Source organism: Petromyzon marinus, chromosome 50 (genome assembly GCF_048934315.1).
Source record: "Petromyzon marinus isolate PM22_M1 ecotype Great Lakes invasive population chromosome 50, UKy_Petmar_22M1.pri1.0, whole genome shotgun sequence".
Classification (NCBI taxonomy): Eukaryota; Metazoa; Chordata; class Hyperoartia; order Petromyzontiformes; family Petromyzontidae; genus Petromyzon; species Petromyzon marinus.
Window position 1 is genome coordinate 2,354,748 of NC_133716.1, and position 22,744 is coordinate 2,377,491.

The following is a 22,744-nucleotide window of genomic DNA, read 5'->3' on the forward strand; positions in this document are numbered from 1 at the left end:
CATTTCTCGGTGCCTTCTAGGCCCGCGCTCAGCCCACGCTTGATTGCGAAAATATGAAATTGGCACCACGCGTAATAATAATAATAAAAAAAGAACAACCGAACAATCCTTGCGCCACCACCGTCTGTCTGCCTTGGCTGCTCGTGCCGGACACCGCGACACCGCGACACCGCGTCTCTCACCTCCCCCGCGCCGTGCGCAGATCTCGGCGCTCTTCGCCATGGTTTGCCACGGCGATCTCGGCTCCGGCAAGAACGCCTGCTTCGCCCTGAGCTGCCTCGCGTCGGACGCCGCCGGCCACGGCCGCCTGTGCCGCCACCGCGGCTTCCCGGCCACGCTCGACCGCCTCGCCGCGCTGCTGGAGGCCGACGAGTCCGAGACCGCGTGGTTCGCTGCAACGTACGGAAGCGCGGAGGCGGAGAGCGGGCGGGCGCGGGCTGACGACGGGGAAAACCCCCGTCCGTAGTCGTAACCGCGCGGATACCCGACGATGCGCACGTGGATAATTACTAACGCCCCTAGGAGTGCGCGACTGTGGTCATCCGGAACAAGAGCGTACGCAGTACGACGCATAGCGATGCAATGCCCCGATCCACAAATACGAAGGAGGCATCACGGCGATGCACTCTCCGCTGCTCCTTACTCGATTGTCTCGCGAACACAATTGAATGTGAAAGTTTGGCTGTTCCTCCGCGTCCACATCGGCCGTACGACAGAGGAATGCGACTGTTGTGAGCACGGAGGAGTTTTACGTTCACACGTCGCGGAAACATTATGCAAAAATCTGAAAAAGTTTTAGATATTGTCCTCTAAAATCGGACAATTTTAAAATCTGAAACGTTTAAATGCAGCGCTCATCCGAAAAAAGAATAATTGGAGAAAGGCAACGGGAGAGTTCTTGCACATGTCTGAATATGAACGTGGTTTTGACTACTGGAAAGTTGTAGGTTCCACAAGAAGCCGGCGAATTCAGTTACTTCAGCAATTTTGAACAGTTGCACGCGACCGGGCGGAGCACAGACACATAGTCACTTTAAGATGTTTTTCTTGTTCGTGTTTTTTTGTTTGTTGTGGTTGCACCCGATTCAAGAGCCGAATGGCTCACAGGGCTATACCAAAATAAATCAACTAAAACGAACTAAAACTAAACTACGCGAAGCAAGAGTTGTTGAGCGAACGTCATGGACAGAGCTGGGTGGAGGGAAGCCCACGACCGCCGCCGACGTCTTTGAGGACAGGATCGTGGCGACGAAGGAGAGGAGGTCGATAACAGCGTGGCTTGGGAAACGTCGATGTGTGACGTCCGCGCGTCGCGCGGCGACCGGCGGGCGAAGGTCCCCGGAGCGAGTGCGGCGACTCCATCATCTCGCCCGCGGCTTGTTGCGCAGGTTGCTGAGGACGCTGGCGAGCCAACCAGATGGGGTGGCCTCCCTGAGGGCTCACCCGACCCTCCAATCCACGCTGCAGGTACTTGACAACCGCTGTGACGAGAATGCGTCGCAGACCATCACAGCGCGGCGAGAGGGCTTCGTGGAAGGAGAGCAGGCCGTACACTGCGGCGCTTTACCGAGCGGCCTGCGGTGTGGGAGACGGCGGCCCCCTTCTCACGACGGGCCCCCGCCTCTTACGCGTCCTCGCGTCACCGTTGACCGCACACGGTGCGCCGTTTATCGAGGGCCAAATCGACGTCGCGAATTCGAATCCAGGTCCGGTCGCGGCGCGCGAAGAGCGGAGGCTGCGTGGGTCGCCCGGCTCGCGCGTAGGGGGAGCGGTGGCGCAGCGGTTAGCGCTCCGCGCCACGTGCCCGGCGACCCGGACTTGCTGGCCGACGGAGCGCCCTGTGCGCGTGTGTAGGGGAGCGGTGGCGCAGCGGTCGGCGCTACGCCGCGCTATGAACCTGGCGACCCGGGTTCGATTCCCGCTCACGGCCAACAAGTGACGATTATCTGAACCGGTCCTGGGCCTCCCCTAGGTCGACTCAGCCTCAGATGAGTACCTGGTGCGGTGTGTAAACATTGCCACTGGGGAGACAAAGGCCGGCGGGCGTGGTGCTGGCCACCCAACCCCTCGTGCGGCGTGCCGGCCTTCATCGGCGCTACTCGCTAACCGCACTTGTCCCGACGGTACGCCGCGGCTGCACGGGTTGGGGGCATCTTTGCTTTTGTCTCTGCCGCCCACAGCGAGTGACCGCGAGCGGGGGCGCCGCGGGACCGGAGCTCCTGGAGGAGGCGTCGGTGACACTGAGGAAGCTGCAGCCCCTCCCCCGGCCGCCCGCCCCACGGATCGAGGTGCTGGGCCCGCACGCCGTGCGGGCCTCCTGGGAGGCCCTGCAGCCCGAGAGCGGCGTCTGCGTCACCTACCGGTGAGCGAGGAGGCAGCGGCGAGGGCGGGGGGGCGCCGGTGGTTTGATGATATCGTAGTGTCTTGGCCAGGTGAGTAAAGCAGAGACGTATGTCTTAGTTGCAATTCCTGACACAGGAAATATGGCATCTGTGCAGGACCATCCTTGTCTGAAGCCACATTGGGGCTCCGCAAGCCTCTCCTCAGCGTGCCTGGCAAGGCGATGTTGAACGATCCTTGCCAGGACCTTTCCCGGCTCACTGAGCAGGGAGGTGCCCCTGTAGTTGGTACAGTCTGTGGTGATCCCCCTTCTTAAAGATCACCAGGGGCATCCTTCCAATCCTGTGGAAACCTGTCTACCAGTCCAGACTGCAGTCCAGACAGGACTGCTAGACAGATCTTTGTTGTGTGTGTGTGTGCGTGCCCGTGTATGTATGCTGAGCTTCTTTCACACCGAACTGAGCCAACCACGCTAATCGGGAGGTGCGTGCGGCGTGCAGCCTGTTTGACCGGGGCGAGGTGGCCTACACGGGGCCCGACACGAGCTGCGTGCTCTCGGGCCTGGAGCCCCACACCGCGCTCAGCCTCTCGCTGCAGGCCCTCTCGCCGGGGGACGACGGTCCCCTGAGCGCGCCCGCCGCGGCGCTCACCGACGACGGCCCGCCGGGCCCGCCGGACGACCCGCGGCTGACCGCGTGCGGCCCCACCCACGCCCGTCTCAGCTGGCGGCCCCCCCGCCGCCCCAACGGCGCCGTGCGCTCCTACGTGGTGCTGCGCGGCGACGCGGTCGTGGCGACGACGTCGGAGCTCGGCTGCCTGGTGGGCGGCCTGCGGCCCGGCGGCGCCGTCGAGCTGGCGGTGTGCGCCGTGACGGGCGCGGGCCGGGGCGAGAGGGCGGTGGCGGCGGCGACGATGCCGGGCGTCCGCGAGCACGCGCCGCGGCGTGTCGCCCTCGCCGCCGTGGGCCGGACCGAGATCTCCGTTTCGTGGGAGCCTCCGTCGGCGCCGCTCGGAAGGTTCTTCAACTACGAGCTGCGCGTGAACGGCCGGGTCGTGTACCTGGGCACGGCGCGCGGCTTCGTGGTCCGCCGGCTGGCGCCGGGCTGCGAGCACGCCTTCGTCGTGAGCGCCGTCACCAGCGAGGGGAAGTTCGAGGGCAAGGCGGCGACGCGCTGCACCCTCGGGGACGAGCACGAGGGCGCCGCGAGGTACCGGCGCTTGCCCGCAGGGTTTCCCGCGCACCGTCATACCGATAGCGGAGCTGAAGAAGAGAAGCAGCTAGCAGTAGAGAGAGCGTAACGATAGCGGAGCTGAAGAAGAGAAGTGGTTAGCAGTGGAGAGAGCATAGCGTCGGTGATAGCGGAGAGCAGAGACGAAGTAGTTGGCAGTGGAGTAAGCGAAGTGATAGTGGGGAGTGGAGAGACAAACGTGGCGAGCGAGTTGAGTGAAGCAAGGCGAGCGAGCCATGGCGACCTGGATACTGTGGAATATGGAGGACATGCGGAGAGTTGTAAATAAAGCGGTGTTCGAAGAAAGACAAAAGCTGTCCGAGTGAAATCGAACACTACACATATAATTAAAGAAGCAGATAAGCCTTTTGGGTCAAGGCAATGACGTCGTACGTCATGCACGTGACGTCGTCTCGCGTGACGTCGTCTCCCCTGACATCACACCGTCTCCCGTTATATCACATCGTCGCGTTGAAGGGGACGTTTTTCCCGTGAGCCAAATACTCCCGACAACAAACCGAGTGTTGCCATCTGTTTATTTTCACAAGCCAGGATGAGTCTGCTGACGAGTAATCCAGAATTAACTGTAATTGCGTTCATTGAAATTTACTTAAGAAAGCGATGCACGCCCGTCTTTTTTTGTTTCTATTCTCGACGTTCGTTTTTTTTTTCTCCCGTCACGGCAGCCGCAACGCAGCCGTGCAGCACCAACCGGCGGAGACAAGCGCCCGTGCCCTCCGGGAGGCAGCCAACAGCAGCGGCAGCAGCGGCGGCGGCGGCGACGAGAGCAGAGGGGAGAAGCCGAGACAATCCAAGACCCTGCCACTTCCCCCGCGGAGTCTCCCCCACGGTGGGGGCGAGGCAGTGCACACCAAGTCGCCTTGTGGCCTCGCCGACAAGGAGATGCCAACGCTCGCCCTCGTGCACAGGTCGGAGAGCCGTCCCCTCTGGCCGACCGCCCGCCCGCTTGGCCTTCGTCCACCTGGCCTGCTTGGCCGGCTTAAGCCCATTTACCCAGTCAACTGTCAAACTAATCTTCGTCATCACGATCCGTGGGTGTCCACTGCACATATCGTCACTTGTTTCCACTTTCCTCTCTGTCGTCTGCCAATATGCTCAAGATGTGCCACATCTCTCTGGCACCAGTCTCTTATGTCGTCAGGTCTTCCAAAACTAATCAGGTGAGGCCCACCGAGCTACACTGCTCTTTTTCAGAAGCTACCTGGCCACAAATGATCGCTCAACGAAGTGTGCTTATCACGTGCAAATGTATCGCAGACAAATACTCTTAAACGCGTGATGTTGGTTCTGAATGTGGAGGGGGAAAAACCAGAGGACCCGGAGAAAAATCCACACGATCACGGTTGAGAGCGAGAGAGAGACGTGCAAACTCCAAATATACAGCGGGGTTCATGCAACTTTGGGCCAACATTGGTCCAGCAGTTATAACAACATGGCAGTGTTGCCCCAGCGTTGCACATTTACGTGGGTAAGCCCATAGTACTCACAGGTAGGATGGTCAATTGGCTATTAATGGCACAAAGTGATGATAAAAGTATGAATAGTAGGTTTTATTTAAAAAAATGTCACTCGTGCAAATGAACAACTCTGAGCGCAAGACTTCACGCAGAGGCACCTGACAACCAAACGCAGGCAAGGAAGGCAGCCAGAACTGGTGCCAGCCAGTTGTGCAAGGCTCCGTGGCCCTCATTTTGAGATGTTTAGCCAACTCCTGAGATTGGGTTGCTCGTGGCCTGTCAGAATGAACTTGAGTTCCTGGAAGAAAGCACACGCACGTTGAGAGGAGAGCACTGACAGATTCAAGAATCCATTGGCTGTGCTATCTCCTGGCCTCCTCGCGGCCCACGCCTGTGACAGACGGAATTCCGATTCGTGTTAATTTTCCACGAGCATTTAGGTTCCCCGCATCATCGACATCGCTTTTATCCTTGCCGTCATCGATAGATCTTCTTTGGTTCTTTCGGTAAAGTCACGTAGAATGAGAATACAATAATAAATTGATAAAATAAAATAACACAATAATATTCTCACGACGTTTCGGCCACAACACAAGCGGCCTTCATCAGGTGAAGTCTCGTCCCTTCAGTCTCGTCCCTTCACCTGATGAAGGCCGCTTGTGTTGTGGCCGAAACGTCGTGAGAATATTATTGTGTTATTTTATTTTATCAATTTATTATTTTATTCTCATTCTACGTGACTTTACCGAAAGAACCAAAGAAGATGAATCTTTGCAGTCACGAAAGCTTTAAATCGAAATGAAAAGTCATCGATAGAGTCGCAGCAATTGTGCAGAGGATGTTGCATTCCCATTAATAACTCGGGTCTGCCTATGGAGATGAGTGGCTGTGACAAGGCCTTTGTGATGCATAATTCCACACAAAAACAAGACAAAGATCCCCGTATAGACTTAAGAGGGCAAGTTAGCAGGCACCTATGAAGGCCGACGCAGCACACGAGGGAGTGGGTGGCCAGCACCACACACGGCCGCCTTTGCCTCCCGAGCAGCGATGTTTACACACCGCACCAGGTACTCATTTGAGGCTGGGTTGACCAAGGAGGACGCCCAGGACCGGTTCAGATAATGTTCACCGGTGTTGGCCCGTGAGCGGGAATGGAACTCGGTTCGCCGGGTTCGTAACACAGCACGCTAACCGCTTACACCACCGCTCCCCGCACAACCAGTGCATGCGCAGCTGTGTGTATCTGTGTGTGTGTCTGTGTGTGTGCGAGAGAGGGAGCGGTGGTGTAGCGGTTAACGAGCTACACGACGAACCCGGCTACCCGAGTTCGATTCCAGCTCACGTCCAACACCAGTGACGATTATCCGAACCGGTCCTGGGCCTCCCCGTAGGTCGACTCAGCCTCAAATGAGTACCTGGTGCGGTGTGTAGTAAACATAGCCACTCGGGAGACAAAGCCGACCGGGCGTGGTGCTGGCCACCAACCCCATTGTGTGCCGTGTCAGCCGTCATAGGTGTTACTCGCTAACACCACTTGCCCCAACGGTCTGTTGAGGCTACACGGTGAGGGGACCATTTTCCTTCTGTGTGCGAGAGACCAAACCCCGATTGGTCTGTTCCGGCAGTGGACGGGCATCGCCCCCCCGGCTCCTACATTGTGATTGGCTCTCGCGGCACGCGTGCAAAGGCCGTGCGCCTGCCTTCAGGCCACGTGCAGCCCACGTCTCGTCTCTCGCGCCCACTTGCCCTCGACGGTGTTTGTCTTGCAGGAAACGGTCTGCAAAGTCGGTTCCCTGCAGCCCCCAGCAGCCGTGCGAGGCTCCCGCCCAGGCGACTCAGGTCAGCCTGACGTGACGTCACCACAGCCCCCCCCCGACCCCTCTGCCCCCCCCCCCTCCCAGTACTTGAACCCTATCCCCGTACTCGGAGTGGCACCTCCATGTGGTGGGAGTGGCCAAATCACTCGAAATCTCCAGACTTTCTAGTGCACCAAAGACAAAGAACACCCATATAGCCTTAACAGACTGTCGGGGCAAGTGCTGTTAGTGAGCACCTATGAAGGCCGGTACAGCACACGAGGGGGTGGGTGGCCAGCACCACGCCCGGCTGCCTTTGTCTCCCTAATGGCGATGTTTACACACCATACCAAGGTACTCGTTTGAGGCCGAGTCGACCTAGGGGAGGCCCATGATTGGTTCAGATAATTATAATCGTCACTGGGTGTTGGCCATGAGCGGGCATCGAACTCAGGTCGCCGGGTTCGTAGCGCGGCACGCTAAGCACCACTACACTACAGCTCCCCACCATACACCATCTTATTACGCAACACTCACATCAACAAGCTGCTGCAGCTACCAATAATGGCTGGAGACCGAGGTGGTCATCACTGTCGAGGGCGGTGTGACTGAGCGTGCAAGGGCGGTATGACCAGGGTGGTGTGACCAGGGCGGTGTGACCAGGGCGGTGTGACTGACCGTGCCAGGGCGGTGTGACCAGGGCGGTGTGACCAGGGCGGTGTGACCGAGCGTGTGAGGGCGGTGCCCACCGTCGGCCATCGTTACTCTGACCGCGTTGGTGCGACCGACACCAAGTGATGAAATGATGACGAACGCCCAGAGCTCTCTATTGGCAACCCACGATCACCCCCCCCCCCCCAACACCCTCCCACCCATTTACGGCAACCGCGGCCGTCGGTTCAGCGCTGATGGTCACGCGCCACTCGATCCTCCCTCGTTGAAAATCCTCTCCGCGAAGAGGTCAAAGCGTTGTGTTTCCGGCTTCTGCCGAGACCTTGGATTCGAATTCAGGTCTCCGGCATCGGCGATCGGTCTCAGCCCGGTCACCGATTGCCGCGCTAACCGCGTCATATTCCACGGGCTTGCTCAATTCCACCTCTGAGAGTGTCAAATGTTGGTTTTGTAGGCGTGCGACAAACTTCTATGCAGGGGAACGTAAGCACAGCAAAGGAAAGCCAAAACTATCGGTAGATTCCATCGGCGTGCGTTTTTGTCCGTGATAATTATCATAACAAATAATTAAAGGGCAATAACGCATTCATTATTTACCGTGAAATATAAGTAATTATGAATACAATTAATTACGTGTTAATAATTACTATTACTAATTAATTATGACCATCAAAAAATATTAAATTCATCACAATTAGGTATAATGAATTATTAATAATGATAATAATAATGATGATGATGTGGCAGCCGACGACAGCGACGACGACGCTGTGGCGAGCTGGTGGCACGTGTCGTGCCGGCGCTGCTCCCCCCACGCCGCCGCAGCTCCCACCGCACCCGCCCTGGGTGTTTGCGTTCCCTCCCTGACGCTCGTCGCTGTTGCTCTGCGCGGGGCCGACGCCTCTAATCCTCCGTGAATGCCCTGAACCCCGAGCGCGACGCTGTCGCTACGCCCCTACCCCCCCACCGGTTATTGGACTCCTGCTTCCCGCGCCCCCCGCGCTCTATTCCGGCATCGTAGTCACCGCGCACGCTCTTCGTGAATTCTCGCGTCGGGCTTCTCGCGACGCGATCGACGTTTGCGAAGAGCGTGGCGTCCGCGGTTTCCCCGTCGCCTCGGACCTCGCTCGGCAAGGGCGGATGAAGCGTCGATGATTCTCGGAGTAAATGCCGTTTTTCTTTCCCCCCCCCCCCGCCCCTCTCCGCCATGTCTTCATCTCCTGGGGCGGCAGTTGAATATTAAATCCCCGCTCCCCCCGTAGCCTCTGTCCACCGCAGCAGTGTGAATGGGTTTCGGTGCAGTTCGTCGGTTTGGCGTTGTGTGGGGTGAAGTGTGGGCACTGCCGCCTCTTTCAAGGCGTACCGTCCAGCTTGGAAGAGTAGGCAGAAAATACCCTCTCCAGAGCCCCCTCTAGGTAAGGCCCTTCCGCTAGCGGAGGCCCTGCTGCGAGCAGAGGTCGTGAGTGAGCCAACTGCAGGGCTGCGCCTTTACCTCTTACGTGAGGCCTTCCCCCCTGCACGCGGTTGAAACTTACGAGAGCCGTGAACAATCAGGGGTGTGTGACGATGCACTCCAATTGTCACCGCGTCAAGATTTCACCAAATCACTCGAGTGTAAGTAGAATGTCGTTCCGTATATGCGTGCGCGGCGCGTAAAGGGTTCACGTGACCCCCGTTAGCCGCTCGAGGCTGCTACATTCACCACAATCTTGAACGAAAAAAATGGTTGGAATATTTATGTATTGAAGCAAAAAATGCTATTACGAGATCAAACGGACTCATAAAATGACATCGCGCCCGCGAATCTTGGTCAGGCAACGCATTGCGCTGCGGGATGGTGAGGATTGTATCCCCACTCGCGGCAGCGTCGAATCGTCATCGTCCGTGTAAAGCTACCGTCATAGATGGCGGTTTGGAGCGCCGGTTGCCGCTCGTGATCGTTTGGCTGACGCGAACCTGCGGAGTCGGGCCAGGCGCGGGAGCCACGGCCGTGCACTCCGCGTGTCCCCGGCCAGGTCCACGCGAGGAGCCCGCGGGACGCCGACACTCCGCGGGATCGCCACGACGGCAAGGCTCCAGAGGGGAATGAACAAAGACGGCAGGGGTCGGCGGACGGCGGAGAGCGGGGCGGGCGGAAGGAGAGGGAGGGCAAGGAGGAGGCCGCCGAGCCGAGGCGGCGACGGAGCGAGAGCGGAGGAGCGGCGACAAAGCGCGCGGCGAGGCCGTCGCGCAAGGTGACGGCGCGCACACCGGCGGTGACGGCCGCGATCGTCCTACGAGTCCTCGACCCGTTTCCTGCGAGTCGGGGTGACGGGTCGGGGTGACGGGTCGGGGTGACGGGTCGGGGTGAAGGGTCGGGGTGATGGGTCGGGGTGAAGGGTCGGGGTGAAGGGTCGGGGTGACGGGTCGGGGTGACGGGTCAGGGTCACGGGTCGGGGTGACGGGTCGGGGTGACGGGTCGGGGTGAAGGGTCGGGGTGACGGGTCGGGGTGACGGGTCGGGGTGAAGGGTCGGGGTGACGGGTCGGGGTGACGGGTCGGGGTGACGGGTCGGGGTGAAGGGTCGGGGTGACGGGTCGGGGTGAAGGGTCGGGGTGACGGGTCGGGGTGACGGGTCGGGGTGACGGGTCGGGGTGAAGGGTCGGGGTCACGGGTCGGGGTGACGGGTCGGGGTGACGGGTCGGGGTGAAGGGTCGGGGTGACGGGTCGGGGTGAAGGGTCGGGGTGACGGGTCGGGGTGACGGGTCGGGGTGAAGGGTCGGGGTGAAGGGTCGGGGTGACGGCACGCCGCCGGCGTTTACGGTCGCGCCGCTCCCCGCGACCGATGGCACCCCCGAGTCCTCGGCCCGCTTGCTCAGTCACGGCTCGGCTCAGGCTTGGCTCTGGCTCAAGCGAGCCATCGCTCAAAGTCACACGTGGCTTGAGCCGGTGCCTATGGGCAACTCTGGTGTCGGCCGCACTCTCAGGATTTCCGTGAGCCGAGCCCGAGCCGAGCCACGGCTGAGCCGCTCGCTGTTGAAGCGAGCGGCCTCGAGTGTTCACGTTTCAAGCTGATCTTGTTTCACTGCGTGAAAACTCAACAAGCCGGGGAAAATTAACGGATTCGTTTTCCACAACAATAACACTTTGGAAATTTAACTTTCCCCAGAGTAAAAACCCAAGACAGGCACGCAGAGATCTGCATTAGCGCAGAAAAATCTCGCGGGCGCCAGTCTCATCACATTTTATATCTTTCATTTAAACTCGCTCGCACAGTACATCTGCATCTGTTGCGGCCGGATGACATCCTTAGACGACCCGGCAGTGTGTGCCATTATTTACGTATTTAGACGTTTGACTGGGTGCGATGTTCACCGGATTAAATGTAAATTAGGTATGTCGAATGCGTCTTTACGTTCGCGTTCATTGTGTCACTTGACCCCTCAGAGTCGCTTTGAAAACGAGACGTTCCATTTCCCCCGGGGACAATCCGGGAGAAATATTTGAATTGACAAATTAAATGGCCCAAAAAATGTTGCGCTGTTCCGCTCCACGGACTGTGGCATCGATGACCCCCCCCCCGGTCATTACGGAACTTTGGGGCCAACAACGTTCGTCCCAACGGCTACAGCCACGTGCCGACTTTGGCCCCGACGCCGGCACGATTACTGGGACTTTATTGTGATACAGAAATTCACCGTTGAGAGTGGTGACCTGGTTCTTGTGACCCTGAGTTGAGAGTGGTGACCTGGTTCTTGTGACCTCCATTTCAGGCAGAGCACACGGTTAGGGTTTCGGTTCACTTGCCACGCATGCGCGTGCGTGTATGAGCGTGCATGTATGAGCATGCGTGAGCGTGCGTGAGCGTGCGTGTTTTCTCAGTGGGGTGCCGTAGTTTAGAGGTCCGCACGCTGCACTATGCAGCCGGCGACCCGAGTTCCATTCCAGCTCATGGCCAACACCAGCGACGATTATCTGAGCCAGGCTGGGCCTTGACTCAGCCTCAAATTACGAGACAGAGGCAGTCAGGCGTAGTGCTGGTCACCACCCTCTCGTATGTCGCGTGGGCTTCATAGGTGATCGCGAGCAGCACTTGCCCCGACATTCCGTGAGGCTATGCGGGGGGAACTTTGTTTTCACCGTGAGTCTGTGTGTGTGTGTTGTGTGCGGGTGTTTTCTGATTTCGTTGTGTGTGGGTTTGCGTCTTGTGAGTTCGTGTGTGTGTTTTTTTCTCTGAGTATATTTCATGAGAGTGTGTGTACGTTTTTTTCTGAGTGCGCGTTCTCTGACAACATTTGTCACAGTGGGGGAGCACAGGTGGTGCATTTCAGTCGAAACTAAACTATTTTTTAAAATTACACCAGGTAAGGCCCCACTGAGCGATGTAGCTCTTTTTCAGAAGCGACCTGGCCACAAATGGTAGCTCAAGGAAGCGGCTTATCACGTGCACATGTATAGCAGTCAAATACTATAAAATGCATGTGTGTAAATGTGGAGAAAAAAACTGCAGGACCCGGAGAAACATCCACGTGACCACGGGGAGAACTTGCAAACTCCAAATATACAGGCATCAGGGTCGAGATCAAACCCACGACCTCCTGTATACCAGGTGAGGTAGTTAACATCTTGCCACTGTAGCGCCCAAGTCAGCTCGGTCAACCAAACCAAAACATCTGGGTCTGTCCTGTGACCTCCTGCCAGCGAGTCTTCCACACTTCACGTGACGGCCTCAAAGTGCACCGAGCCTGGCACAAGTGCTGTGGTGGAGCGCGGATGTATCCAACACACCCGTGCCTCTCTCTCATCTTCTCGTCTGAATGTGGCTCGTTATCAGTGACGTCACCGATCGGTCGATCGACCGGTGACGTCACTGTGCCGCTGAGTGGCGAATGCTGGCTGCGGTTGTGGCCGCCGTCGTGTGACGGAGCGGTGGCGTTTGTGTCCAGGTGGCTCTGAACCTGGCCTCGGTGCTGGACCACGGCTCTCTGCGCCGCTCTCCTCTCGTCCACCGCTCGAGCTCGGACACGAGCGACGTGGGAAGGTGACTCAGCAACCTTGAGCTGATAAATGACGCCGCACTGCAGAACCTCCATGCATAACCAGCCCAGAGCCACTGAACATCATAATAATAATAATAGCAATAATATTCTTTGGTTCTTTCGGTAAAGGCACGGAGAATGAGAATAAAATAATGAAATAAAAGAAGACAATAAAATTATCACGACGTTTCGGCCACAACACAAGCAGCCTTCATCAGGTGCAAGAACAGAACTGTCGGGACGACAGCGCTCCAATGAGCGCTCATTCTACGTGACTTTACTGAAAGAACCAAAGAAGATGAATCCTTGCAGTCACGAAAGCTTTAAATCGAAATAGCAATAATATTAATGTGAATGCTGCGTCGCCGCCACTGCCGCTGAACAGGAGTCGCTCACCCTCAACGCTGCTCATTTGAGCAGGGCTCTTTCCCTGTTTAACCTGGGAGGGTTTCTAAGGCAGGTCGCCGGACGGTGCAGTCGGGGAGCCAGGAGCCACACCGCAACGGCGCCGTGCGTAGCCGAACGATCAGCGCGGGCGCTCGCGAGACAAGTTCGACGCTCGCTTGACCCCTGCCGCGCAGGTCGCCGGACGGCGCGTGGAGGGAGGACGCCGGCCGCTCGCTGGCCAAGGTGACGCTGCTGGTGGAGAGGGGCGGCTCCGCGGTGGAGAACCAGCGTCGCCGTCGCGCGGTTGCCGCCAAGCCTCCGCGACAGGCCTCAAAGTACGCGACCCGAGGCCGCCACCGCTCCACTTTACCCGCTCGGCGCGTTCGTAACGGGTTGGTGCAGGAGAATAGTCATGAAACGTGCGTTTCAGGGTATTTGGCGGCTATACATTTCCACACGATGGTAAGCTGCACCGTTGCGTTTTCATTTGTGGCCAGGTCACTTCTGAAAAAGGGCCGTACAGCCTCCGTGGGGCCTTAATTTGGCCAAGTAAAAAACTTGTTTAGTTTTAGTTTAATAATCTTCCTCGAGTTCCCGAATCCTGCGTTCATGTGGCTTGCTGGGATTGGCAGCCCTAACCCCTAACGATAACGACGTCGCCCGACGCCACGTTACGCCACATTTTAAGCACACGGCATTAAAAAAAATAATTAAAGAAGTCTAAGACTAAATTTAGGTATGTATGCTTACCTTCTTTCGCACCGTACGTAGGCAACCGCGATATTTGGCAAACATTTGAGCAAGCCCGAGTGAAGGAGATGAATTGCGCCAACGTACCGCAGTTTAGATATGCGCGTGACGAAGAGCCATTTCTGGGAAGGAAGGTGAACGGGCTTAGGCAAGTGGAAGCGTGGGAGAGAATTCGTCCTAAGATGCGATGGAAAGTAAACGAGCTGGCGGAAGGCGAACACAACCGCGGTCCGGATCATAACGTACACAGAGGCTCCTGTCCAGGCCTCGTCGGACACTTTCCTTCGAACTCAGCTCTGCTCGGCGCGCGGTCGCGAGCCAAGAGCGATCCCGTAAGCGTGCCAACGACGTCGTAAGCAGCCAAGCGATCAGCCGCGTACCGTGCGAGAGAAGTTCAGGGCGCCACGGTGGCGAGATGTTAACTACCTCGCCTGGTATGCAGGAGATTGTGGGTTCGAACCCGACCCTGACGCCTGCTGAATATTTGGAGTTTGCGTGTCCTTCCCGCGGCCGTGTGGATTTTCTCCTGGACCTCCGGCTTTTCCCACATTCAGAAGCGCGCGTTTGGAGTCTTTGGCTGCTATATAAGTTTCCACACGATGATGAGCCAACTTCGTTGGGCTATCAGTTGTGGCCAGGTCACTTCTGAAAAAGGGCTACACAGCTCAGAAGGGGCCTTACCTGGTCATATAAAAATACGTATTTGTATAGTACAGCTCGACGCGCGTACAACGCTCGCTTGACCCCTGCCGCTTAGGTCGCCGGACGGCGCGTGGAGGGAGGACGCCTGCCGCTCGCTGGCCAAGGTGACGCTGCTGGTGGAGAGGGGCGGCTCCGCGGTGGAGAACCAGCGTCGCCGTCGCGCGGTTGCCGCCAAGCCTCCGCGACAGGCCTCAAAGTACGCGACCCGACGCCTCGCCCGCGGGGACGCCGCCGCGGCGGAGCGGTTATCGCACCGCACTTCCGGGACCCAGGCCCACCGGTCCGCCGGCAGCCCAGCGGCAATCCGTAGCAACATCACCCCCCGATGCCCACCTGCAGAGCGGCGTCGCGTTTATGTTGCGCGCCACACAGAGGCAGCTGCACTGGAGCGACTGAGGTGGGGATGCAGCGATCGATGCGGGATGTGGGCGCCGCGGCGGCGAGACGTTAACTGCCTCGCGTCAGTGTAAAGGGGTGCAGCCACAGTCGCCTGTGGGCAGGGGGTCGCGTGTGGTGGGGTAAAGTGTGGGTACTCCCAACCAAGCCAAAACGTCTGTCTGGCATTGAAGAGTCGGCTAAATATTTTATTGAGGGATATCTCGAGAGCTTCCCTCTAATGGAGGCCCTTCCACCAGCAGTGGCGGGAGCGGGCAATTTGCAGGGACTGCACCTTCACCTTTCGAGAGCCCGTGGACGAGGTGGCGTGTGGTTGGTTAAACGTGACGCTGGGGGTCACGCGGAGGGAGGGCGACCACACGTGGGGTCGTGTTCGTATTCAACGCTCGTAGGGTGCACATTCGCTCGAGGCTTAACGTTTCACGTTTTTTGGCAAAACATGAAAAGTCACTAGGAAAAAAAATCACAGGGACAAAAAGTTATTGGGAAAAAATGACATTGTCAGATTTGATTTTTGTAAGGCGCGATTGTATCACCAGTTATATTCCAGTGACGCCATTAGTAACGTCAGAGCTTTCCCTACATCCTTTTACCCGAGGGTTATTGTAAATGTCGGAGGACGGATGTGAAACTTACGCTCCGACCAAGATACTCCTGTCATTCGTGGTGTGGTGTATAATCATCACCATGAGGGAGACAAAGACGGCCGGGCGTGATGCTGGCGACCCACTCCCTCGTGTGCCGTGCCGGCCTTCATAGGTGCCGTTCGCTGACAGCAGCTGCCCCAACAATCCGTTGAAGGCTACATGGGAGATCTTTGTATAGGTTAATCGTTATGGCTGAAACCGCCGTAGAATTGCAACTATTCGATAGTGAAAAACCCGCATTGCAGACAACCCTGCACACCACACTCATGAGCATTGCGTCGCTCAAACCCCCTTCATTTCCAGCAGGGCGGCGGATTCGACGCAGAGTCTGCCGATCATCGGCAAGTCTCAGTCTCTGCACCCCAGCGCCCCCGCGACACGGCCGTGCAGAGGCAGCGGCGAGCTCGGCCTGCACGTCTACGACTGGAAGCGTACGTCGCCCAAGCGCCTCGCGCACCTTCAACAAAACACATTTACGAGCTTTTTATTTTTTATTTTACCGGGTGAAGGCCCCCGCTGAGCTACGCGGCTCTTTTTTTAAGACGCGACCTGGCCACAAATGATAGCGGCAGCGAAGTGGCATTGTCGTCGCCTGCGAATGTGTGTCAGCCAAAAAACTCTGAAACGCGTGACATTGATTCTAAATGTGGAGGGTGAAAACCGGAGGACCCGCAGAAAAATCCACGCGACCACGGAGAGAGAGAGAGACACGCAGACTGCACATACACAGCAGCAGGCGTCAGGGTCGGGATCGAACCCACGACCCCCTGCATACCAGGCGAGGTAGTTAACATCTCCTAGCCACCGTGACTCTGTATGATGTGCAGCCTGCGACTCTCACCGTCCACTCTGTCTCTCTGGTCTCTCTGTTGGTGTTCTATGAAGAGGGCCCAATGCCTGAACTGGTCGCCTATTATATATTTTTCCTTTGAAGGCCACACGCACACACACGGCGTTACTGACGAATGCTTTGAGTTGTCTTGTGCTTGCGCACCGACTGCCAAGCCCAGCAGCATCACCAATTGATGTGTTCACTCACTGAAGCGATAGTCACGAGAAACCATTAAAAAAAAAGAATCTCCCTTGCAAATGCAATGTTAAATTTACTTGGGCGAAAAAAAAACCACACACGAAACGTCTACAAAGGCTGTGGTGTAATTGAGCTTTACGCGTTGTGCTGCGTTGTCCGCTAGTGTTGAGGAGGCGTGACAGACTGGCAGAGCTCACGGCACCCCGAATGAAACACTTCAAAGACAGGTAACAGCGCAACTTCACCCGAACAACAACGGCGAGTGGGGCCTTCGTTTCCACGTGAAGTTTGTGTCCTCTCCCTTCCACCGCACTGTCCCACGGCGTGGGTTACAACTCTGATGACGCTGGTTGTAATTACCGGCGAAACGTCTCGGCACTCGAATTGTGAATGTTGTGCTGTGCTAGTAACGAATTGGCACGTTTTGTTTGCGTGACAAGCCTTACTAATTGGCCGTGTCGAGTGGTGGCGGGTCTCACGACACATTTATAATTACGCGAATCTGACCCAAAAAAACCCAACGTATTATGGTTAATGAATTGGGGCCACTGTTCTGCCTCCTTTGCTGTTTACCTTCAGCTCCTCCTCTTCCGGTTTGCTTGAGGTCCACACGTATCATGAGTTGACGAGGTTGTCACTTTGTTGTTTCGAAGAGTTTGAGACCCATTCAAGACGTTTCAGACCCCCCCCCCCCACCCCCGCATATGAATTGATGCCTGGAATATGAATTGATCCGTGCGTCAGGAGGCTACACGTACAAAACACAAGCTGACAATAATTTATATTTGGCCCACATCTGACAGGGAGGGTCCTTGCGTATAAACATCTGGCAGTTGACCAAAATTGGTTCAAGCAAGCTGCTTGGCGAGATACTGAATGTCAATGTGGATCCAGAGTGGTGCTTGCATTGATCAAATATGGCTGCCATTCTGCACTCCCAGAAACCCGTATGATCAGATGGGATGTGTTAAAAGCACTTTTTTTTTACCTGCAAGAAAAATTATTCAGCAATATTAAAATACATTGTTATTAATGTTACGTCATAAATTAATTTATCCAAAGCGTCATCACCGAGTCTTAGCAAATTTTTTTTTAGTAGGGTCCATGCATTGGGATGTTTGGTGAATTCCAATCGTGAGAGTTTGCATGTTGGAGGAAAACAGGAGCACCCATGACACATTATTGATTTACGAAAGCTCCGCACAGATGGATTAAATCCACTGCTATACCGGCCACCTTGTGCCCACCTATACCACCTGGTATTCCCAGGCAGACTGCTTTCGCAGTAAGAACTGAACTCTGTCCAGATTCGGGGAGATTTGACAAGGTTGACCACGTTCAGGGGTGATTTGGTCTGAGCCAAATATGCGACACAGACCTCACACTCCACATCTGCTAATCTGGGTGATGTGTGTAATATTTCATGAGAATGGGAAGAATGACGCTTTGTGGTTTTCTTAGGATCCCTGTCACAACCTCCACGACACCAGGGCAAGAGAATCATGACACAGGTACGCATGCATGCGTGTGTGATTGTGTCTTTGTATGTGGGGAGCGGTAGTGTAGTGAGTAGCGCGTTGCGCTACGAACCCGACGACCCGGGTTCGATTTCCGCTCACGGCCAACACTGAACCGGTCCTGGGCCTCCCCTAGGTCGACTCAGCCTCAAATGAGTACTTGGTGCGATGTGTAAACATTGCCACCAGGGAGACAAAGGCGGCTGGGCGTGGTGTTGGCCACCAAGCCCTTCGCGTGCCGTGCCGGCCTTCATAGGTGCTGCTCGCTAACAGCACTTGCCCCAACGGTCAGTTAAGGCTACACGGGGGATCTTTGTGTTTTTATCTGTGTGCACAATTGACTGGGTCATGTAGCCCGCATGCCCAGCCACCGCGTACCCAATCAGCTTTTGTTCGACCGGATAGAGGATAAAGGGGCATGGCACGGGATAGAAAAGATATGGAATTATGTGGAGCTGAGTGGACCTGCCAATGACCGGTACCAGCGGTGTCAAGATCAGCCTCTGTGGAGGAGGTTCTAGAAGGATACTACTGGGCAATTGGAGGCAGACGCCCTCTAGCAACAACCGAGGACAGCGGAGCAACGCTCACAACAACTATCGGAGCACCGGGCGATTAAAACACAGTAAATTGTCACGGTAAAGGGCACAGCTGGTGCATCGGCCAGTTATTTCACTCAGTCAACCCACGGCACCGGGGTCTGTCCTTGTAGCCTCCTGCGTTCGACAATTCACGTGGCCTTAAAGTGTGCATTGCCTGGGACAAGTGCCGTGGTGACGTCACCGCCACTTAGTGTGCACAATTGGGATGAACTCTGTTCAATTGCACATCCGTGCCATGCCGGAGCCGTGCTGAGACCCAGCAGGCGGCGTGGGTCAGGAAGCACGGATTTCACCCATCGCACACATCGCACGCGTCACCAACCCCGGCTTGGCTCGGCAAAGCGCCAGTGGAAAACCACCCATGCAGTCGTGTTGGGCCCCATACTGGCGCGGCTCGGATGTGCAAGTGGAGGGAATGGTTACGGGTGGCAGATTGCTCATGATGTGGTTGCAGACTTTGCGGTGGGTAGCGTGTGCACGTGCTTGGGTTTTCCTTGAAATATTAGCAGATGTATTGCGCTGCTGTAATCTTGGCCACTTTGTTGATTTCGTGGCCTCCATTGCAGGGGGCATGAAAATGCCACCTCTCATTGGGGCAGCTCAAGATTATTGCTCCCGATAATTATATATCGACTTTTTAAAAAATAACTTAAGAAAAACAACTTAGAGTATCCACCTATTCATGTAAAAAAATAAAACTTCGAACGTTTTTTTTTAGCTGTGTTTCCTCAATATACTTTAATTATTATTTAAAGTGAATCTGTAGGTGGCACACTGCGCACTGCCCCAGTGCCTCGCGCAGACCAGCCGGCCAACGGCATCATTGTAAACAACACATTTCCCATGTCTGCATACATACATACATAGCGCTGCACTTTCCACACCACGTTATAATGTCCACTTGTGACGCTCAGCCGCCCGTCAGCATGGTAATTCGCTCGATCCCAAAGAGAAAGAGCGCCTCAGAGGCGACGAACCACGCACGAGTGTGAAGGCAGCCAAATCTCTCCCCCGAGCTCTGCGCTCCTCTACGTATGAAGGTGTTATCGGTCAATCAGCACGTGTTCACACGTCGGCGGGAACAGCAGCGCCGGAAGGAAAACCCACGCGTGCGAGGGGGCAAACTCTCTATCCCGTACGGACAGAACAGCCGGGGTCCACATTTGCTCTGCTGCCCTCTGGCAAGCCAGAATCTGGGCCACCTCCTCGACGCCCACAGGGAAGGGAGTTGGACCAGACGGAGATTCGCCTGCACCCTGCCACTGCGAGCCAGTCCTCCTGCGCGCGTTGACGGAGCCGCGCTCCATGCCGCCCCCGCAGCGCTGCTCATGCTCGGCAGCAGGTTCGCGGACGGGCGAGCGGGGGGCAAAGGCGACCGCACGACGCTCCTGCCGGGGCTCTGGCTCCCGGAGCTCAGCAACGTGGCGGGGGGCGAGCCCAGCGCCCCGCGCTACCCCTCCGCTCAGCAGAGCGCGCGGACGCACGCCCTCGGCCGGGACGCTTCCCTGTAACCATTGGACGCTTATTTATAGCCGCCGTCAGCATCATCGGCCATGGTCAATCCGCCGTTGGGTGATGGCCCCCCCCGCAAGCCGTCGCCGCCACCTCTCGCGATCCTGCGGTGCGACAATGCACGCGGCGGCCGCACGCGAACCGACCCTCGTCGCTCCGTCTCTTCGGCGGACGTCGCCCCGCGATGCCGTTCCCGTGCCTGGATGCCGTTCCCGTGCCTGGATGCCGTTCCCGTGCCTGGATGCCGCTCCCGTGCCTGGATGCCGCTCCCGTGCCTGGATGCCGTTCCCGTGCCTGGATGCCGCTCCCGTGCCTGGATGCCGCTCCCGTGCCTGGATGCCGTTCCCGTGCCTGGATGCCACTCCCGTGCCTGGATGCCGCTCCCGTGCCTGGATGCCGCTCCCGTGCCTGGATGCCGCTCCCGTGCCTGGATGCCGCTCCCGTGCCTGGATGCCGCTCCCGTGCCTGGATGCCGCTCCGTGATCGCTGTCGACCGCCGTCCGTCGCGGGCTGCTTGCCGTCGCGCGTCCTGCTCAAGCTCGCTCGCTCGCTCGCTCCTCTAACGAGTCGGGGGTGGGGGGGGGACGTCGCGAACCTGCGTACACTCTCTCATCCCCGTGCGTACACTCTCTCATCCCCGTGCGCGTGCTCCTCTTTCTGCCTCTCGGTGCGATTCCCACAAGTGTGCGTCTCTGTCTCTGTCTCTCTCCCAAACGACTCGGTCACTCCAAAGCGCCTCACATCGTCACATCGCGTCTCGTCTCCAGCGTTCGAAGTGGCTCACCCCACCCACCCTCCAGTGCCAGCTGTCCTTGTGCGGAACAAGGTGACTCGGTGCCGGCTTGCAAGTGGGCACGCGTCTGCCAGTAAGGGGGCGATTATTGCTGTGCATTGCTCCACCGGAGTAATTTTTCATATTTGGCAAAATTTGGAACAGTGACGCTGGCACCGAATGACAGACTCTTTTTTCGAAAAACACCGTCCGTATATTGAACTTCTTTCGCGCCGTACGTAGCCAACCCGTGCCAATGACGCGTACTCACGGTCAATGCACAGTGCTGCGGTGTTGAGCAGGGCGGCCTGCCAGATTCGAACCGCGAACCTTTGCAATGAGTACCGAAGGTACTAGCGCTTGGGTTGATCACGTGATTGGCTTGCCCTATAGTGGTACACTTTGGGGGAGAAAAAATGTTGCCCTTCCATTAACTATGAGAGTGGACCTTCAACTTTGAATAACCCAAGAACACCATCAACCCTTAAAATATTATTGCGGACAATTTTGCAGTAAAAAAATTTGCTTTTTTTGTGAACAAAACAAAAATAATCGTATCTGCAATGGTCCATTGGACCTCTACCCCACGGCCTTGTATGTGTGTATGTTGAACTTCGTTTGCACCATACGTAGCAAACCGTGCTAATCGGAGGTGCGGGGGAAGGACAACAAACTAAAAAGAAAGAGCAGTTCTAAAGAAAAGAGTTTTCAATATAGATTTAAATTGCATATCTCCCAGTGGCTCCCGAATATCGGAAGGAAGAGCGTTCTAGACGGCCGCAGGAGCGAATCTGAAAGCGCCGCGCGATGCGGTGAACGCCGCCTTTGTTCGATGGCAGCAGCCAAAAGCCGCTGCTGCTGCTGCTGCTGCGAGGATGAGCGGACCTCTGCTGCGTGTGATGACGGTTCATGCTCCTTGAGATGAGCAAGGTCAGCCTTGAGGAACCACCAGTGGTGAACAGATCCCAGGTTGGGAACCATTGTCCGCTGAGTTATACAGATATCGGACATGACCATAAAGAAACTTTTTTTGTAAACGACCTGTAACCAATACCAGTACCTCATGTATGAAATGTGTGTGAATATACAAAGCGTGCGCGTGTTTATGGAATACCGAAATGTGTGCGTTGATTTGCAGACCAGGATGGGTGCAATAAAGACGTTACACGCGCTCCTTTTCAAGTTGAGGGTGATCGTGGAACTGCTGCTGATTATAAACTGGGCACGCCCGTCAACAACACTGCGGCCTCAAATAAAAACACAATTGAATCAGAGGCGACGTTTGGGGCAATGGCTCTTCAGGGCACAGAAGTATATATATATTTTTTTACACGGCACATGACCTCTCTATGTGATGTGAAGAAGGGCCATGTCCTGATAGGTCGCCGATTGCAATGCTTTTATCATGAAGGCAACAGTCCCATTGACGAATGTGTTGAGTTATTATCTACAATAGAGGTGGGGTTTTTTGGTGGTAAGATCGCGTAAATATAAATGCGTCGTGAAACCCGCCACCACCCGACACAGCCAATTAGCAACAAACATTTTTAATTGTAAATTAACAATTGTCAATGTTGTGGGTTTACTCTCCAACACATCGGTGTGCTGAACAAGCAACGAATTGGCATGTTTTGTTTACGTGACAAACCCTGATTTAAAGTTTTCGTGACTGCAGGGATTCATATTCTTGGTTCTTTCGGTCTACGTGACTTTACTGCAAGAACCAAGAATATGTGACAAACTCTCTTACTAATTGTCAGGTGATGGCGGGTTTAACGACACATTTATATTTACACGTTTTAACAAAAAAAACCCCTCCATTATGGATAATATTGGTTGCGAACTCCTACGTCGAGTTATTATTTGTGATCGTGCACCACCAGCACCACCAGCA

The 22,744-nt window shown here is 56.1% G+C and overlaps 1 protein-coding gene across 1 annotated transcript in view; it reads left to right on the forward strand.

Annotated features, from left to right (window-relative positions):
* The window catches only part of LOC116953245 (uncharacterized), a 43,835-nt gene extending 21,803 nt beyond the window's left edge, over positions 1-22,032 (forward strand). Inside the window, exons 5-18 of the mRNA XM_032973242.2 lie at positions 203-399; positions 1,389-1,467; positions 2,181-2,362; positions 2,841-3,548; positions 4,256-4,498; positions 6,820-6,889; positions 9,534-9,752; positions 12,443-12,537; positions 13,117-13,257; positions 14,430-14,570; positions 15,721-15,848; positions 16,611-16,674; positions 17,909-17,958; positions 19,887-22,032. Of these exons, the coding sequence (XP_032829133.2) occupies positions 203-399; positions 1,389-1,467; positions 2,181-2,362; positions 2,841-3,548; positions 4,256-4,498; positions 6,820-6,889; positions 9,534-9,752; positions 12,443-12,537; positions 13,117-13,257; positions 14,430-14,570; positions 15,721-15,848; positions 16,611-16,674; positions 17,909-17,958; positions 19,887-20,077 (2,508 nt within the window). The 3' untranslated portion in view covers positions 20,078-22,032. The remainder of the gene's footprint in view (positions 1-202; positions 400-1,388; positions 1,468-2,180; positions 2,363-2,840; positions 3,549-4,255; positions 4,499-6,819; positions 6,890-9,533; positions 9,753-12,442; positions 12,538-13,116; positions 13,258-14,429; positions 14,571-15,720; positions 15,849-16,610; positions 16,675-17,908; positions 17,959-19,886) is intronic.
* The last annotated feature ends 712 nt before the right edge of the window (positions 22,033-22,744 follow it).